This window comes from Diorhabda sublineata, chromosome 4, assembly GCF_026230105.1.
Source record: "Diorhabda sublineata isolate icDioSubl1.1 chromosome 4, icDioSubl1.1, whole genome shotgun sequence".
NCBI classification, from domain to species: Eukaryota; Metazoa; Arthropoda; class Insecta; order Coleoptera; family Chrysomelidae; genus Diorhabda; species Diorhabda sublineata.
In genome coordinates this window covers 30,088,294-30,107,399 of record NC_079477.1, presented here as the reverse complement: position 1 = coordinate 30,107,399, position 19,106 = coordinate 30,088,294, and the positions used below count along the sequence as shown (strand labels likewise).

Sequence of the window (19,106 nt, the reverse complement as noted above, 5' to 3'; positions counted from 1 at the left end):
ACAAAAATCCATTATTGTGATTTCTGGCAATCTAGAAGGTCAACATATTACACTCATTCTCCCAAAAGATCTTCCACTAAACTGATTATCTAGGCAATCAGTTATCCTTTATGAATAAAGAGCAATGTTCTTGAACTAAATGATTGTTGAATATTAATGGAAATGCGTCAATAAATCTTTACAGAATAAGTAAGTTTGCTGATTTAACGAAATGTTTTAATAATATCTGAAATTCTTCGAAAACTGACTGATATTTTGTAGTATCAGCATCAGTATCATCATGATCGTTTGTATTTTCTGTTTCATAATAAATTATTCAAGTTGTAAGGAATCTTTTGATCAAACATCAAGCATTATTTTTAGCTTCTGTCTGTTCGTCTGTCTGTAGCAGCGATATCTCCTAACCAAAAGCTTGTTGTGAGTTCGGGTTTCTTCCATTTTATTTCTGTACAGCAGTTGATGTACCTAAATGGCATTATAAGGAAGAAAAGAGGTGAATCAACCAAAATATGATTTTTCTCATACGAAATTCCTATTATGCTAAAAATTGAGATAATCTTCAAATTAAAAATAACTTTTTGCAAGTTTCAGGATATCAACATAATAAATATTTAAAAAGATCCGACTACAAATATGGATTCATTTGAACTTGCTACAGATCAACACAAATATTTCTCAAGTCACGATAATGTTATACTTATGGAGATTTTAGTTGGGATCTCTCAACAACCACCGATTTGGAAATTTTTTATTATCTTCGAGAGAAGCTCCAATAAATGTAAATACAACAATCTATGGAGTCATTGGAAAATTAAGTGCTTACAAAATTGTAACTTTTATTTGTTAATCATATTTTCCATTCCACAAACCAATTATTATGAGAATTATCGAGAAAGAATGAGAAAAAATTATGGAATATATGAACTTATGATATTTTTCATGGAAACTCCCTTTCATAAATTGGTAGGTCGTCGTGTTCGGGAAAGACGTGCCTTGGGTAGCTGCTTCCTAATAAATTGACGGTCTGGGCATCTGCAAGTGAACTTGGTGCTTTTGAGCTACCTCTGCCTGGCGAGTAGGTCTTGTAAATACTGCTTTAAGTGGGATTATCTTGGACAGCTGGGTAGAGCATTTTTCTTGGTAGTATTTGTAAAACAGAATCAGGTTAGCGACCTTTTTCCTAAGCTCTAAGCTGTCCAAGCTTCGGGCGAACTTTGGAGTTGAGCATCTTAGGTATGCTTGGGGACCGAGCTCCAAATGTGCGCGCAATATTCTAGAGATGGATGAATATAATAGTTTGTACATTCGCTGATGAAGTTTGAACTGGATTGTTTGATTCGACAAGAGGTGATATATTTTATTTTAAAGTCACTTACACTTGGTTAAAATGAGGAAATCAATATGTTTTGCTGATACAATTATTTATTTGAAAGGAATTAAACTATTGTTCACATTTGAATTAATTAGGTTGCGATCATAATTGAGTCTTTGCAGAAACATATCACTATTCAGTTGGCAACGAGTTGGTGATTTGAGGATGATTTTTGAGTTTAGTCTCTTCTTAGTGTGTATTGGTAATCGTTTCAGGATTCAGGATATAAAGTATATATGTTATCCATAATTGTTGCATGTTGATTAATTTCAGTCCAAGATTCCATTTAGAAAGTTTTGAATAGCTAGCTAGATATTTTGAAAATGTTGCAATAACGATTTATTCATTTGCATAATATCACGTTATATATTTCTTTCCTAGTATTACAAAGAATATTTTACACTGTTCAGTTTAATTGAAAACTCATTTTTCATACTGTTTTCCGATCCATTCCATTCAAACAAAATAAAGAGGTGTGTAAATTATTTAATTAAATATTTCATGAACCATTTCAAGCTCAATGCTTATTAATCCTACTCATTATATTTGTTATGAATACCATTTTCTCAAATTGGTCGTTTCTGTTTATATTAATGATTCTAACCTCAATATCGGGGTATTATATAAGATAAATTCTCATTCCGCGTAATCAACCATTAGTGAGGATAATAATGAAGTGCTTTGAATCCGGAAAGCATCATTTGTGTATACAGCTACCTTATGTAGGGCTCTTAAAATACTACGAGGTCTACTTAAAAATAATCACAAACCGTTAAGTCTTCACCGAAGATGAATGAGATGAACGAAACTCACCAGAAAAGCAGATAAGTGAAAATTACACGCTAATCCAACCAAATAGCTTCTCTCATCTGAGTTATCTCCACAATTTGCGGGTATTCACTGAACAATAATAGGTAGTCATTATGATAATCCACTTAATTGGAGAATTTGGAGGTGTTTGAGAAAAACCTCCAGTGCAAAGGATGTGAATTAAGGTTGACTATTACACAGGCATAGACGATTTTTAAGCCTGTAGTTCTGATTGATTGAGTTCAACTGAAGAAAAAGAAAATACCATTATCTAATAGAGTTAGCTTTTATAGCAGCCAGTCGAAAATCGATTATCAATAGAATGTCAATTTTTTTATTTCAGTAGATGACAATGATGAGAAATGAAGTTTTTTAAAATGGTAGGTTCGACCGCTATGGTTATTAATGACCAAATTTATAATGATATATACAAGCTAGTGTTCCTTGAATAAAAAATTATATTTATCGCTCTCATTCACAAAAAACTTTGGAATTAATCCTCCAAATACACAAGGCTTGGAAAAAGAACAATTTTTGATTTTCTCCTGTGTATAAAGGAACTTTCTCATATTATACTCTAAACTTTCTGTTTGATAGCGCTTGATTTTATCACTTTCTTCAAGATAATAATTGATTAAATTCCACTGTTTTAGTAGTCAAGCGATATTCCTGATATTTATTTGCATTCGCTATCAATAGATATTGTGATAGAGATAGTTTTCTCTTCGGATTGGAACGAGAAGTAATAAAAAGGTTATATTTAACAGATCTATGCACAGAATCTTTCTGAAATTTCTGACACTGTGAAGCTTCTGTGGATTATGAGCTTTATCTATTAAATTGTTACCGAATACACTGTTTCAGACAGTGTAATTATGAAAGTTGGAGTGTTGGTGTAAACAGTGTTTTCAGTATGAATATACCCATGATCCCACAAAACTACTTAAACAATCATCACAAAACTTTGTACAAATATTCTTGAAGGGATTAGAAGTAACTTTTTTAAAGATTGATAACCCCAGCGGAGCAAATAAATATAGTTATCACATTGATTCATTCTATTGTAATGATGTGTGATACTTACTTTAATAGCTTAGGATATGCTTGGGAAGCGACCCCTAAATAATTCAAAAATGGATGAATCTGGGACTTATAGAGGATCAGAAGCTGTTGCGGAGTATATAGCTCTTTGGTCTTAGAGAGGACTTAAGTTTTTGGTTAGGTTGTCCGCGAAGAGTTTCAAATTCTTGTTCAATTGCAGATCGAAGGGCAAGAATGATGTGTGCACCTTTTGCTTAAACATATTGCTTCCAACCTGAATACCCAACTAGCGAATTCACGATGAAGTTGATATTTCATGTCCAGGCAGGATCAAATCCTAATACGCATTGTCAGCCTTCTTTATAAATACAGCAGCCTAGATCCTTGCTGCATCAACATCATTCAGTTTATTTGAAGTGATATTGATGTTGTATTTAGGAGTGGAATGAATTATTGGAATTTCTAATAATGGAAAACGTGTAGTGAAATATATTGTGGGAATATTGAGTTTCAAATAAGTCTGTGTATACTATTCATTTATTAATATTGATGAAAATTCAATGAACACAACAATATAATAAATTAATTTATTATCAAATAATTAATCACGAGAAACTTGTTTGATATATTATATTAGTTCACAAGTTAATTCGATTTAATCATGGAAATAGAATCAAATCATTCCTAAAATTCATCATCGATTCTAATTGGGGTAAACGAAATGAGCTGTGACTTTTCACTATTGAATTGAATGAATGTAACCACAATCTTATGTATATACATTTTTTTCAGTATTGAACGTTTATAAGAGTGAATGAACCTTCTAGTAGTAGATTTCATACATTACGTGTCAAGGTACTATAAAAAAATCGCAGATTGGAATTTTATATTATTATAAATGACTGCAAAAAGAATTTCATGACAACTCAGAGATATGACATCCCAGTGCCTCTATATCATATCATTTCCAAGTTCATGAATTTATTCCATAATAGTTTTTATGCAGTATTCTAATTCCAATGCAGAAATGTGAAACAACGATACGTGCCATGTCTATTTTCTCGAAGCTTCCATATAATAACATTGAACACGCAAAATTTTTTAACAATATGCACAGAGAATGTTAACGAGGGTGATTTATTTGTGATTATGACTACTATATTATAAATACATTACGTTTAAAAGGTTGTGAAGGGAGTTATTGGAATAATAATTTTCAGCTTCAAACGCAGCAATAAAATGAATTTATCAAGATAAATAACAAAAGAGGTTAGAAAAAGGGTTACTGGATGTATTCAAATTCAAATCAATGCATTTTCGGCAACTTTTCTCAACTGATACACTGGTCTGGCGAAGCATGTCAAGCTGTCCGCGAAGAGTTTCAAATTCTTGTTCAATTGCAGATCGAAGGGCAAGAATGATGTGTGCACCTTTTGCTTAAACGCTGTACTTGAGTAGGCCCCACAGAAAGAAATCACAGGCTGTCAGATTCCACAACCATGCGGACCACTTAACGAATCCTTGTCTACCTATCTATTCTCTCAAATGAACAGGTATCTTCCTCCCACATAACGCGTAGTGTGGCGCATTTGCTCACGTGAATCTCTGAGCATTTCCAGATAGTTTCGATCCGTCACGTGACTCTCAAGGAAGTAAAGAGCTACAAGACCTTTCGCATGGATACCTCTTCACAAACACACAACTCAGGCAGATTTAATTCTTCTTCAATGAAGACATGAGGATTCTGGTCGTTCCAGTACACGCAATTATGCTGATTGAACTGCGGATCATCTTGACTGCATCTGAGGTACCACTCGTAGAATTTTTATCTGCGATCGAAATCTTCCTAGTAAAGTGCGTGGAGGAAAAGCAGATACTGCATACAATTCTGTATCTGTCGTGAAGAACGATCGGATATTTGAGGTTCTCCCGTTAGCCTCACTGCGGATTGGTTTGGCTGCTCAACTATCGCCTGCGTCACTATTCTCATATTTTGTTGTTACAGATACAGGTCGTTCATAATGCGGGGCGTTGGCAACAGAGCCCGTTTTAGAGACTTATGCCGATATCTGTATTATTCCTATGTATATCCATTTAAATATGCTTGTGCATGCGTCCGATATCAAAGTCAAGACATAAATATTCTTTTCTTATGTCGGGAAAAGTGGATTTGTCGCAAGACTGTTGATATGATAGTGATATAATCTGCGGTAATCAGAAGTACACTCAAGCCGTAACTTCTCCTGTTTCTGTAAAAATATTCACATTGACCATAGGGGTAAGTAGAGAAATCGCAGGAATTCGTTTGCATCTGCTAGTATGATCAATTTCAGATTAAAATCTATTGGGAATGAACGTTTAAATATTTGGTGGATTTTTTGCTTTGTATTTAGTGAAAAAAATGTTTATCAGTAGCTATGATTATTGTAAAATTATTATATTTTTGTGAGAGTTTTTATCAGACAATGATGACTGCAATTGCAACGGTTAAGCTCAATTATAAAACAACACATTATTCTTCAAAACAGACCGAAAACTGAGGATTGAGATCATTTTAGTTAAGTATATATAAAAGAAGAATGGAACTGTAAGAAAAATATCCATCCAAAACTTTCTCGACATCATCGAATCGAGAATTTTACCTTTGATATCTTTGTTCCAAACTGCCATTTGCAAGGTTAGAGAAATTGCTGAATGGAGAAACTATTTCGTTACAAGGAGTAATTAATTCGATGAATCGAAGGCTCCTGTGCTTTCAAAGTTGATTAAAAACGGAGCTGATATCCTAGAAAGTATTTGAAAATGACAAATAATGAATCAAGATACGTGAAGGGGGTTTTAATGAACTTATACAATGTGAAAGCTTAAGTGAAAATTAAATTAAAAGATGTAAGAATGGTTCATAACTATTGTAAATTTTTTATATACAGTTGGCAGATTGAAGCACGAAGAAATAAAATTAACGCATGAATAGGTACACCAATTCAGTTGAAAGCTACAATCTTACTAGCTTCAAAAATATAAACTCCAGTTTTATCTCTGACAAATGTAAGTTGGAGATATTTTCGATCCATAACTGTCTCGTTATGCTCTTTTGAATACGCAGTTGATGTGAATTCTATAATATTCTCAATAAATACAGGGTGTTATTAAATAAAAAGTGATTTCGTCTCTAGTATAGATAGAGACCAAAAAAATATTTGGGGTTTGCTCACCAAAAAATTTTCGGAACGGCATCCGTATTCAAAATAAAGAGCGTTGAATAGAAAAAATTATTCACTCTTTCCACATTTTCCCGCAACTACTGGAAACATTATATTGAAATTTTATACGAATATGTTTTGGAAGATGATACATCCAATGAATTTATTTTTATGTCTGACTCTCATATAGGGTGCAGGTTACACGGTTCGTACCAAGTAGTATTGAACATAATTTTGTCAATATCAGATTTATTAGGCAAAATTTCAAGTGAACTTGAACATCATTCAATTTTACACCAAAAAGGTACATCTGATGAAACTCGCTAGTTTGTACAGTTTTCGAAATATTTTGATTTGAAAATTATTATTTGGATTGAAAGCGTAATCTAGAACAAGACAGTGGAACCATATACGAATAAAAGAAGTAAGAGAAGTTGTAACCACTCTGATACATTTATTGTTGTTTGTGGTTTTATTCGTGTTGTGTTTTAAATAAACCAAAATTTACTTTTCAACTTGAGGGTCGATAGAAAACTAAACAGCATTTATAGGGGACATTACACTCAAGAATGATGAAATAACTAAAGATGTTCATATTTTTCACCTATTTCAATTGAGGCATATACTTTCAAAACATAATCCTCAGTGATACCTGGTGAAGAAATTGAGAAGTCTGTTCAGGTAACAACCCATCAAGCTGATGTTAAAAACTTTCGTCTTACACTATATTCTTGTGAAGAAAATTAGCTTCTTTGTTAAACATACGAGGGCGGTTTTCTACAAAATTTTGGATATGGTGATGGATTTGTTGTTTTTCAGCCAAATTTCCGTTATATGAGAAGTTTTAGATTAATTTTCCCTTTTCAAACTATGACTTATTGGTCAGAGTTTCAGGACAAATGTATCATTCCATCTTACCACTACAGAAACATACGAAACTTGATTACACAACAAATTCAAGCGGAGTTTAATTCCAAAAAATGAAATACTTGAAAATATACCAATATACTTGGAATCAATTCCCTCATCACTGCATATTTTCGATAAAAATTACATTCTATTTCAACTCACAATTGTTAACGTTTGTTTCTTCTACAACTGTGTACTCGTTTCTATGAATTGATCAATTTTTTTGTATAATAGATTTCCTGTTAAATTCAGTAGCGCTTATTTATTGATCAATTCCATTTTCCTGAAAACGATAAAAACCAAAAAATAAGAGGGATGTAATATAACGAAAATATTCGCATAATAAAAAATGTCTTCAAAGTTCAAGAAATGAGCAAACTGTTTTATATTCAGGTACAATTTCATCGATCCGTGAAGAAACTTGAGCATTGAATACTGCTGAAAGCCCGAAAAGTCTTTCTACTCCCACTTCTAGTAGTAAAACGACACGGGAATATGTATTGGATAATATGTTTACTACTTAGATTTGGTATTATTCACGGAGCTATTGAAAAGTTTTACTTCACATTTAAACTTGCAACTGACCTAGAAAACCTCAATTCCAAATCCCTAGAAAGAGGAAACTTCTATTTTAGATAGAAATTATTTGAAAGTCACAAGAATTTCTTTGCCTTCAGGAAAATAAATTCGAAATCTTTCACATTGAAAACGAATTCCACAAAAATATAAGAAAAAATTGATACAACTATTGGCAATTGTTAATATTTGTGATGTCAGATATAGGAGTTGAGAATGAAATTAATTCGTTCTGTTTAACTATATAGTATCGAAGAAAGCAGAAAGCAATCGATTTGGAAATTATTGTGTTTTTTAGAACGAAAATCATAATAACAATTTCACTGGAAACAATGTGATAAAGACGTTACAGAACTTGTGAAACCTGAAGAATTTCCATTAAATTGATATAAGAGTGATACACTTTGCGGTAGATTAGAAAAAAGGCATAACTATTCTAATAGTTGAAAAATGGACTCCCAAAACTAAACCGGGGCAATATTCTCCTGAAGCTTGTGACAGAGATACTGGTGAAGACTGATTTGAGTTGAAAAAAATCAAGGTTCCAGATAATTTCAAAAATATGGAAAAGCATCAAATATCACAGACCTGTTATCATATGGGATCCGACACAAACCAATGACAGAGTCAACAATAGAAACGGGCAAGCAGATTTCAAAGGAAATGCCAGTAGTAGTTTTAGCCAAATACTCTTCAATTTGATGATTGACATATCAATCATTGAAGTCGAAGCAGCAAATAAAATATAATTCATAGTATATTTCCTTGTTAAAATTATATGCTACTCCTACGTGTATATAACTGATAATGAGGACGAACTCCAATGATGGTCTCAAAAACTTAAAAAAGTGTTGAAGAGCCTCGTCAAATCTATCTCTACCGAGTACTGAGTCCCAGTAAATATAAAATTATGCATTAGATTCAAGTACCGCGGTGTTAACAATATCAGTAGCCGGAATCTAACAGAAGACGTGAAGACCCAGGTGGCAAAGTCGTTTTTTTAAAGGACATTATTTGAATAAATGGGTGTTAATCAAAGAGAGCTGAGTGAGAATCAGTGTATGGGAGAAAACATGAGATATAATGTAGAAACAAGAACTAAATGAGACACTTACTTCCTTCATCTAAGATATGAATTGGACGGGCAAGAGTAATAAAATAAATAAAGACATAAGGCAACTTTGCGGGATGTAGGTTGTTATATGATGTCGTGGAGTGTGATAAAGGAATAGAATAGGAACTTGTCTTAGAAAATCAAAGGTAATGAAAAAATTTCTGGTTACAAAATTCTCTCGAAAGATTGAAATACAAATTTTGGTGTGGTTTTTGAGAGAAAATAAAACGGAACATCCTCAAGACACCTATAGTTTAGTTTTCAATAATTAAGAAAATACTATCCGGAAAAGGCCAATGTTTCATTACAGTGCATTGAACTTGTATTTGAACACATCATTTCCCTGATATACCGATGTGGCATCCAGCAGTTCACCCACATTTATGATTAATATCTGGCGTGGAATAGCGTGCAAAGAAGGAAATTTGCAATGAAATCAAATGTTTCTTTTTATTTTAAAAACTAGAAATGACCATATTAAATTGAGACTTAACAATAATAACGAAGGAGATATTTCTCTAAGAAATTGGTAAAAAATCCTGTATCATTCCTTTTTGCCGATAATATAGCATAGGAGCTTACGATTTTCTTTTTTCCTCATGAGAAATATTCTTTTATATAAATTTGAGTTTTTCAATGCAAAAAATAGGAATTTTCTTATGAAGTATCGAATATTTTGTCGTAAAACACACTCTTCAATAACATCAAATATTACTTTACTTCAAATAAAGAACCGAAGGGTGGAAAAAAAATAACATTTTTCATTAATGAAACGAATGAAGGATGAAACTTATTTGGTATCTTCGAAATTATTTTAAATTGGAATCTGCTTGAAGTGCGGTTTATTTTGATTTTGCTGGTGACCATGAAAAATTGGACTGCAAGCTTCAAAAGAAGTAAATTTTCCATTGAAGATGATGACCGATCGGAAAGGCCAGTTTCTGTGTCAGTCAGCGAAAATATCGATCATGACATGATTTTATCAGACCGTCGAATAGTATAGTTCACTTCAATTTGGACATGAGAAAAATTGCTGCAGAATGGATCCCCAAATGTTTCAATGTTGACCAAAAGCATCGCTTTCGACCGGTGCTCGATTTGAAAACGATGTAGATTTCTTAAACCGAATTGTTACTATGGATGAGACTTTGGTACATTTCTAGGATCCAGAAACAAAGCGACAATCGATGGAATGGCGACAGTCTGGTTATCCAAGACCTAAGAAATTCTGTGTCCAAGATTTGCTGGAAAAGTTCTTGCTTCAGTTTCTTAGGATTGCCATGGAGTAATTATGACTGATTTTTTGGATAAGGGTAGAACAATAACTGGCGATTACTATTCGACATTAATAACCACTCTACAGGAAGAAATTAGAGAGAAAAGAAGTGGAAAGCAATTCAAAGGTGCGCTGCGCACAAGTTTTATGTTGCCGTGCAAAAAATTCGTGATTGTATATTGGGCAGACTAAGAGATCCTTTATTGTGTGGTTTAAAGAGCACATAGCTGCCAGTCACAATCATAACAAAAATTATAATGTGAAATTGTTAAAAAATGTATCCAATAATAAATTATTGGATGAATATGACAAATGGGGGCAGAGGCACAATTAATTACAGCCTACTCTATAGTTTAGTAGTCCAAAAAGAATGTTAAGATTCCCGCCAAGAAGTTTTTTTCCGCTAGAATTCATTTTCGCGGGAGAAAGTTTATTGATGGAAAAATTGAGTGAGAAACAGGTAAGTCAAGTTATTAGATTTCAGTTTACCTTCAGTCTATGAAGACGATAACTTATCGAAACGCACGACAGTTTAATTGTGAGTGCTGGAGTCAACAGTGAATTCAGTATGAATACAGCCAACGGTTCAACAAATCAAAATATGAGCCCCAATTTTTCAATTTGTCCTTTTCATGTGTCCATTGGTATTTCAGAAACTGTGGCTATTCCTGAATTCTATTTGACTTGTAGATAACTTCACTCAAGGATTTGTCTGGGTTAACTAAAAGCACCTGATGAAACAAAAATGATTTTCTGTCTATGGAGGGCATGTGTTATATGTCTGTGGCATTTTTTATTTAAATAATTGTACATACACATCGGAAGTTATGTTTGTCAAATAGGAAATGAGTTTATCAATATTTGAGTGTAGTTTTTGTAAAAACAAATCAATTTTGATAGAAGATGATACGTTATTGGTGACCAGTTATTTACGTTATAAGTCCGGGAAGTGATTTAGTACGCTACGAGATATACGTTTATGGACGAGGCGACGAAGGAGCAGAGTCAAGAATATTTAATCGAGTACTGTAATAATAACTTAACGAACGGTTTCAAATAAAAAGCAAAATTATATTAAAATATAGAATATATGAGATGTCATATTTGATAATTTTACTGAAAATTAGCTCCTTTAATTATTCTCTTTGAATTTATTTTAAAAATAAAAATTAACAGAAGTCACTTAGGTAACATTGTAAACAAAGGCAGACATATTGAATTGGGATTGGGAGAATTTAAGAGTACTGTAAATTACAAAGATACCGTAAAGTAACATTTTTCGGACTCAATTTAATACTGTAAAGTCGACTCTACAAAACAGTATGAAGAAAAATAAGTTTATGATACTTGAAACATTCAAAGATATTGTTTTAATCATCCTGAATTTTTCTATAAATGTGTCTTGAGTTCTAGTATAATATTCATGTTTGAATCATAATCGATTCATTGTTGTGGATATATATAGAGACATCGTAGAAATGTGCTTGCGTGACATCCAATAATTTCTCAATCGCTTTTCATTTTTTCGGATGTATTGTTTGCTCATGAGATAATATAAAATAAAACAATCTGGATTCAAGAAGCGAATTCATCATTTTCAGGCTTCTAAAATAGTTATTTGTCAGTTATACTATATTATTCAAATGTTATTGAATAAATTATGACATTATAAGGTGAGAATCTAACGGTGTTCGTGTCTTTCTTCAATATTAACAATTTAGGGCATTATTTATAAAAACTCTGCTTTGATGATTGGGATGTGTTGTTATAGTTACCGAGGAGGGTCAAATCGTTTTTCTAATTAATTTTTCAATTAATCTACTTACAGTTAAACCAATCAAATACTTTTTCGAACTATTCCTCCACTTTCGGATCCAAATTTTGCTCAGTAAAATATTTTCAATTATTAGAGAGAGATAGTAGCTCTATTTTACAATTTACAATTTTGTGGACAAGGCGCCAAAATTTTATACAAGAAAATATAAAATAACAATTTAATTTAATTATAATACATAAAATATCTTACTTCATACTAAATTTAATTATGCCAGTCAATTGAGTCTATGGTAAATTGTAGAATTCTGTCACAGAATAATGAGGTCTTTCAAGAAGAAATTCCTTTGGCAATCATCGGAACTCATTAAATGTATTTGTCATTTTTGATTCTGGAGGTAAATAATTGAATAATGTTGGTACAGAACATAATGGATTTTTTCAGAAGTGGATATAGTTAAGATGTCTAAATTCTTTCTTCAAGAAGGGCAGTTATGAATGAGCCTTTCAGTTGAGTTGTGAAAGTGTTTGCAAACCAAATAAATGGATTCTAAAATGGAAAGAGCGGGGAAAGTTGAAATTTCTACTTTCCAAAATATAATTCACATTGCGTTCTACTACTAAAACTATGGATTTAACGAATAGACGGTTTTTCATTAGACGTTCTATTACCTTCGTTATGATTAGTAAGAATGCAACAAGATGATAGTTACTTCTCTTTTTCTAAAGGATTCGTTGATTAGAGAACACAAAACTGGAAACTAACAATATTTCCTACAGATTTGAAAAACAACAATCTAATAATATGAAGAAAATAAAGTTTCTTATAAAACTTTACCCTCAGAATTTTTTGTCGATACCAGCTTGCATTTCAATGAATTGATTTCTATTGCATATAGATTGAAAAATGTCCTCCAAGCTCTAATAATGCAGACTAGATACTATGTCAAATTCATTGAAAAGCTTCATACTGATTGATTTGCTATAGCATTGATAGATCTAATTATTGGCAATTCTAACTAATTATACCATCACCTGTTGAGAATGATTGAGATTCGCTTGAATATCATATCCATCTAGAAATACTATCATTCTAGTATTCAAGGATATAACAAATTTTTCAAATTCCACATCTCAAAAATCAATTGGATGTTAAAATTTTTAAGAATTATACAATATTTTTCCCAAGATTATAAATAATCTTTCATCTCTGAGCTTTCGCATATAGCCCCGTACTAAACGAAAGCCATTGATCCCATGCCATATTGTTTCATCCTTATTGATAATAAAATCAGATGTATGAAAAGTTAACGAGAAAATAGTGAGTTTTCTGGATCAATGCTCTCTTTGATATAAGACAACAGAATCCAGGAATGATAGGGTGAACACACATCATGTAAACTGAGGCAATTTGATGAAACTTTGGTGACAACAAACAAGTTTTCATTAGTTTCTTTGAAGTTATTCGGGTGAGAAATTTCTTTCCTTCTATGGATACCACTTTCCTATCAGTTCCACTTTCTCTCCATTCTACTGTTGATACCCAACCAAATATAACTACGGCAAAAACTGTTTCTCAATTTCCTTCACCATCACGTCTACAACCAAATAGATTGCGACCAGCAGAAACGATATAAATTTCCCATAACACCATCAAATTTCGCTTTTTCTTCGAGATTTCTCAATCGTTTTTATATATATTGTTGCCTCGTGATTTGGTATTTGATATTAACTCCATGAAGATTGATTTGATCAAAAATTGTTCAGAAGCATATATGCTCCGTATCATTTTTATTTAATGGGCATCAAGCTTTTCAAATTTAATTCAACGTATTAGATTCTACGTTACAAAGTTTTTTTAGAGGAATAAATAATTAATCTAATGCATATTTCGTGAATACAAGTCTCAAAAACAAATTACACTAAAAGGTATTTCCTACCTTGAGCTGGAGCGTAAATATTCAAGTAGAGGCAATCCTCGCTTTGCTCCTTCAAGTGGGGCAACAGCCTTTTCAAGTATTCCAATCGACCCTTCGGCATCCGTCTTAAAGCCGCTGTCTCGTTCGAAATATCCGGCAGCCTTTGCGGGCATACCGGACTGAATTTATCCGCAATTTTCACACCTTGCCACAAAGCACCCGTTACCGGAGGCATAAACCTTAAACTTCCCAATGGAGGACTCGCGTAAGGAATTCCTCGGAACACCTCGACCGGTTCAAGATGTTTAGCGTCTAAAGAAACAATAACACCACTAACGTCACCGTATTTAGTTCGTACCGTTCGTGAAGTCAACTGATGTTTACCGTCCAAGAGAGGATCGCTTCTCGATAGATACAAATCCGAGAGAAAAACAAAACAAAGGTAAAGTAGGTTGTTTATGGTCGTAACCATGTTATAAATTTCAGATTGATCAGGACATAATTTAGTCAGAAAGAAGGAGCACTTTTTATTTCATCACATCCTATTGCTGATGTTAAACAAATGCACTTTCAATCAATCATGTCCAATTAAATCACAAACATTGGTCACACTAATAAATTTGCCACATTTTCCTGATACACTATCGTAATTATCCCGAGATCCCGTCGTACAGATACGTCGTTCGGAGGTCCTGAAATCCGACTGACGGAGAGGTCCTTTTGATATAATCCTGCGCATGTGGTGCCACAGCGGCGCATATTCGGCAAATTCGGAAACTAAAGTTCGATTGGTTAATTCTGCTAAGAAAATATGTGGTAATTTCGTTTCAGTATGTCAATTTGGATCGAAAAGTAGGACGTTAGGGACCTTAATGAGAGTCTAGTTGATCCGATTTTGACTTTATTTACTGATGAATGATCTAGTGCAGGATTGGGGTATTTGAATCCGCATTGAGTGCAAATATTTTAGTGAAGATGGAAGACACAGTTCAAATGTTATTATAAGGGTTGAGCACGTATTCGTCTGAATTGATTGTTTTTATAGTAAACCAACCATCCGATAATGATTTTCAGTCGTAAACATATTTTTATATGATATCAATTTATGAAAACGCAGTCGACAATATGAGCCAAATAACTAATTTCTCGTTTTGCAGAAAAACAGAAAAAATTATGGCAACTATTTTCTAACAGATTTTTACGAATGAAGTTACTGCTTATTCTAAAACCCTTCTATGTATATTGAGTTGAAAATATTCACTTAATTTCCAGTACAAAAAGAACGAATAGTATTTGTATATATTTTGTTATAAATTACTGAGAATTAGAAACAGTGATCACTTTACAAATATTATCAAGTGTGGTTTCTCAATTGGCTGTTGTGAGTTCTGTATTTTCTTCAAATTGATATTAAATTAGCCAGAGACTGATGAATTGATGAGAAATCAGTCTTCCTTTCCAACTGGAAGACATTCGAATTGAAACGCCTATTAGTTATACCTGCCAGTTATAAGTATTAGCAGCACTGACAATATATACATGATATTTTGGCAGTTCACAATAGATCGTTCAGAAAATGATCTGCTTTCTCTTTATCTATTTTTTTTGAGACAGGTGCAAACAAACAAAATTAAAACGGAAACAATGATTTGAAGAATTATTGCAGATGAGGTTCATTCATATTGATCTGTTCAGTGAATTGGAAGACGAACTATTTGATTATTTTAATTTCCTTTTCATGGAGAGTATACTACTAGTAGTATGCTACTAGTTACTGTCAATCCTACCTCTATTGCTTGAAATAAAAACAAATGAGGACAGCTATGCTCAAACTTACAGATATATTGAGATTCTGAGCAACTGGACAATGGTTCAAATATAAACTAGGATTTTACAATTATTTCTGAAACACATTTGGTCCCCTATATTTATGTATGTTCTCAATTGTCTTTTGTTGAATCCTTTCACTTCCATATTTCTATCTACTGTTTTAATGAAATTTGACATGTAACTTCCTGCTATTTCTGTATTGGTTTGAAGAGTTGAGTTTTGTTTTTCGTGTTGTGTAAAGCTGTGATATTATAAGAGAGGAAAGTGAGTGGTTGAGGCCGAAAATTTCTGTTTCATATAATCATTACTTATTTACTTAATGTGTTGCCGTTTGCCCCGTTAATACCCTCAATTTTCCCTCTAAAGCTTTGCAAAACCAGAGGTATGAAATTATCACGAGAAATAGGTTTATATGATATAAAATGTTTCTTTCACACTAGGTTTATAATCTGAGTACATGATGTATCTTGAGTTGATCCCTGTAACTCTTCTTAAGAGACAGTTATCATCCTACGGATATAAATCATCAACGTTTCCACTTTTCAGTGTCCTAACACATCATAAATTATCAGAATTAGAGACACTAGAATCTGGAGCTAATTTTCTTTTGCCTTTTCCAAACATTAGATCGTAAATAGTTTCCCTTTCCATTTGAAGTCTCGATTTTGTTAATTGATATTTCATTGAAATTATTAAAATTAGTATTATTTCGACTTCTATTGGTATTAGGAGCAAACTTATATATTAAAAAATGTTTCTTAGGGTCATATTTCCAATTCATACAACTAAATTTCTGAAAAAAGATTCGCGACTGCACAAAATTTCAAGTATGTATTTCTCTCTAAATTATGATATCAATGGAAAGGAATCTTAATTGAACTTTTCAACTCAATGAGTGATATCTGAGCATCCACAAGAATTTCCCGAGGATAATCACCTCCAAAATGATGTCGTATGAATTTAAAATCACACTGTTTACATAAAATAGAATAGAATAACCCAAAATAACAATGTCCTGAAACATTCAGTATAACAATTGTTGACTTAGCAAAATATTTGTTACTAAGTAGGGTTGAATCTATTTCCCCAGAGGAAAACTAGAGTATGATAAGAATTGCGTTCCAAGATGAAGTGAGTGAAGAAAGAGTACTCAACCAGTAACGATTTTCACCCACAGCGTCTCAAACTGCCTCGGTGCAATTCTAATTTTTGGCTCAATTTCACTACATTCTGTTGGAGAAATTCATTTATGTAAATTCAAGTAGACAAAGCTGCTTCCTAAAATATAGTTACAACTTATGATGTGATGCAATCTCTGTTTTATTCAAAGCACTAGCGAAAATTGAGAACGACTTTTCAGTCTACTAGTTATAAAGTTCTACATAACCTACAGAAATTTATATCATGTACGTCAAAACTGAGATGAGAATTTTATGAGCAAGATTAAGTTGAGTAAGTGGAGGGTTCAGTTAATGTCGATTCAATATAAGGCATCGTGATAGGAAGCTTATTTTTACATATGATGAATGATGTTAGAATACGAGGTCTGGCTATTAAATAACGAGACTGGTTACGAAAGAGGAGTTTTGTCATAAAAATTATTCTACATTCGAATGCTCCCATTCAATATACTCTCCCTCCTCACCACACACCTTTCCATACGTTTTTTCCATCGATCGGAGCAGTGCTGGAGGTCTTCTTCGGTGAGGGCCTTTTTGCCGTTTCCATCGACTCAAATCAGGTTCCTTTCAAAGCAGATCTTTTTCTAATCTTTCCAACCTTCCAAGAAAAGCTAATCAGACCGTTTAACGCAAAAGTTTTTTGTCAGGAATCAGATTTTTGACACCGACTTCACACAGACTTTTGTCATGCGTAATTCCTCGTGTAAAATTTTTGATTTTGGTAACTGTTTCTGGAATTGAGACAGTCACAGGGTGACCTGTGTGATATACTTTAACTAGGATGAAACTTACTTATTATAACTTTGAGTAGATCAGAGTTGACCAAAGAACAGTGACCTTGATATTATAGCTGGCTCAAGAACTGCAGGTGAATATTATGTGGTGTACTATTTTGCTCTGACTGTACGTTAATCTCCAAATATCTTATAAGTGCATGTGCAATTTCTCCAACGATTACATCATAATTATTCAGAGTGGAGTGGACTTGTTCTTGTTACTTCACCCACGACTTTCATACAAAAATTTTTCTACGTCCGTCGTCTTAGACAAATTCGACAAAACAATTTTTATCTTGTAATAGTTATATTAGAAGAACAACTGTGAGCATTATTAATTTGAAGTGAAGTAACATTACAATTGGTACTTGAATTGGCAACATTTAACGAGTTCAAGGAAATAATATTGTCTAAAGTTGTATTAGTACAGATTGGATTATTTGATTGAATCAAAATGTTGCTTGAAGTCGAACTAGTTGTTCTTGTAATCATGAGTATAGTGCGTTATCAAAAATAACTAAACATTACTTACTCATCTGGAACTTTTTTCTTGAAACATTTTAGGTATGGCAGTTTTAATATTACTGGGTTTTTGAAATATTATATCATTTAATTCTATATTATTTGATAAACGTTGAACCAAATCAAACCAATTTTTATTTGATACAAGAACGATTTAAGAAAGCATATTGTCATAACGAACATTTATAAGCAAAAGATGAATTATGTCAAATGCAATCCAAAAGCAATAACTTTCCAATTTGAATTTTTCTATATTCATAAAAATGAAAAGTTTAGATTTATTGGAGATTAAAAAATGATATTTTTCTGGAAAAAATCATAATTTTATCACCCACCGTTCCATTCACGTTATAAATAACCTTTCAAAAGCCCCCAGCGATAAAGTATCGACGTTGCCCTCCGGGAAGGTTAAGGGTCCTGGAAAACGGTTCTCTACGATTATCTCGTTAGCCGTTGCTTTGATAAACATGTTAAATGCTAAAGTTTTGGACCTTTGAATTCACAAATTAAAAACACAATTCTCTCAATGCCGTTGGTCTTGTCTTCTTAAAATATACTGTTATATTTTCGAGTCACAAGAATTATTTTTTATTTTGAGTATTGATAGAGAATAGATGAATTAAGTAGCATTAATTTCACATGAATTTAGGGAATCTCTAGCATATATCAATAGACTCTCTATGTTCTTTATAAAAATCTCGGAAACGTTGGATGGAAACAAATTCCATTTCAACAATGTTACAACATAAAGCCTGTGCAAACACAAACTGATTTGCAGTTCGTATTGCTTTGATTAGCTTTTAT

At 32.6% G+C, this 19,106-nt stretch overlaps 1 protein-coding gene across 2 annotated transcripts in view; it reads right to left on the bottom strand.

Annotated features, from left to right (window-relative positions):
* LOC130442407 (neuroligin-4, Y-linked) overlaps positions 1-14,701 on the bottom strand; it is a 610,660-nt gene extending 595,959 nt beyond the window's left edge. For both annotated transcript variants that reach the window (XM_056776497.1, XM_056776498.1), the window contains exon 1: positions 14,015-14,701. In XM_056776497.1, the coding sequence (XP_056632475.1) occupies positions 14,015-14,465 (451 nt within the window). In that variant the 5' untranslated portion in view covers positions 14,466-14,701. The remainder of the gene's footprint in view (positions 1-14,014) is intronic.
* Between the last annotated feature and the right edge of the window lie 4,405 nt (positions 14,702-19,106).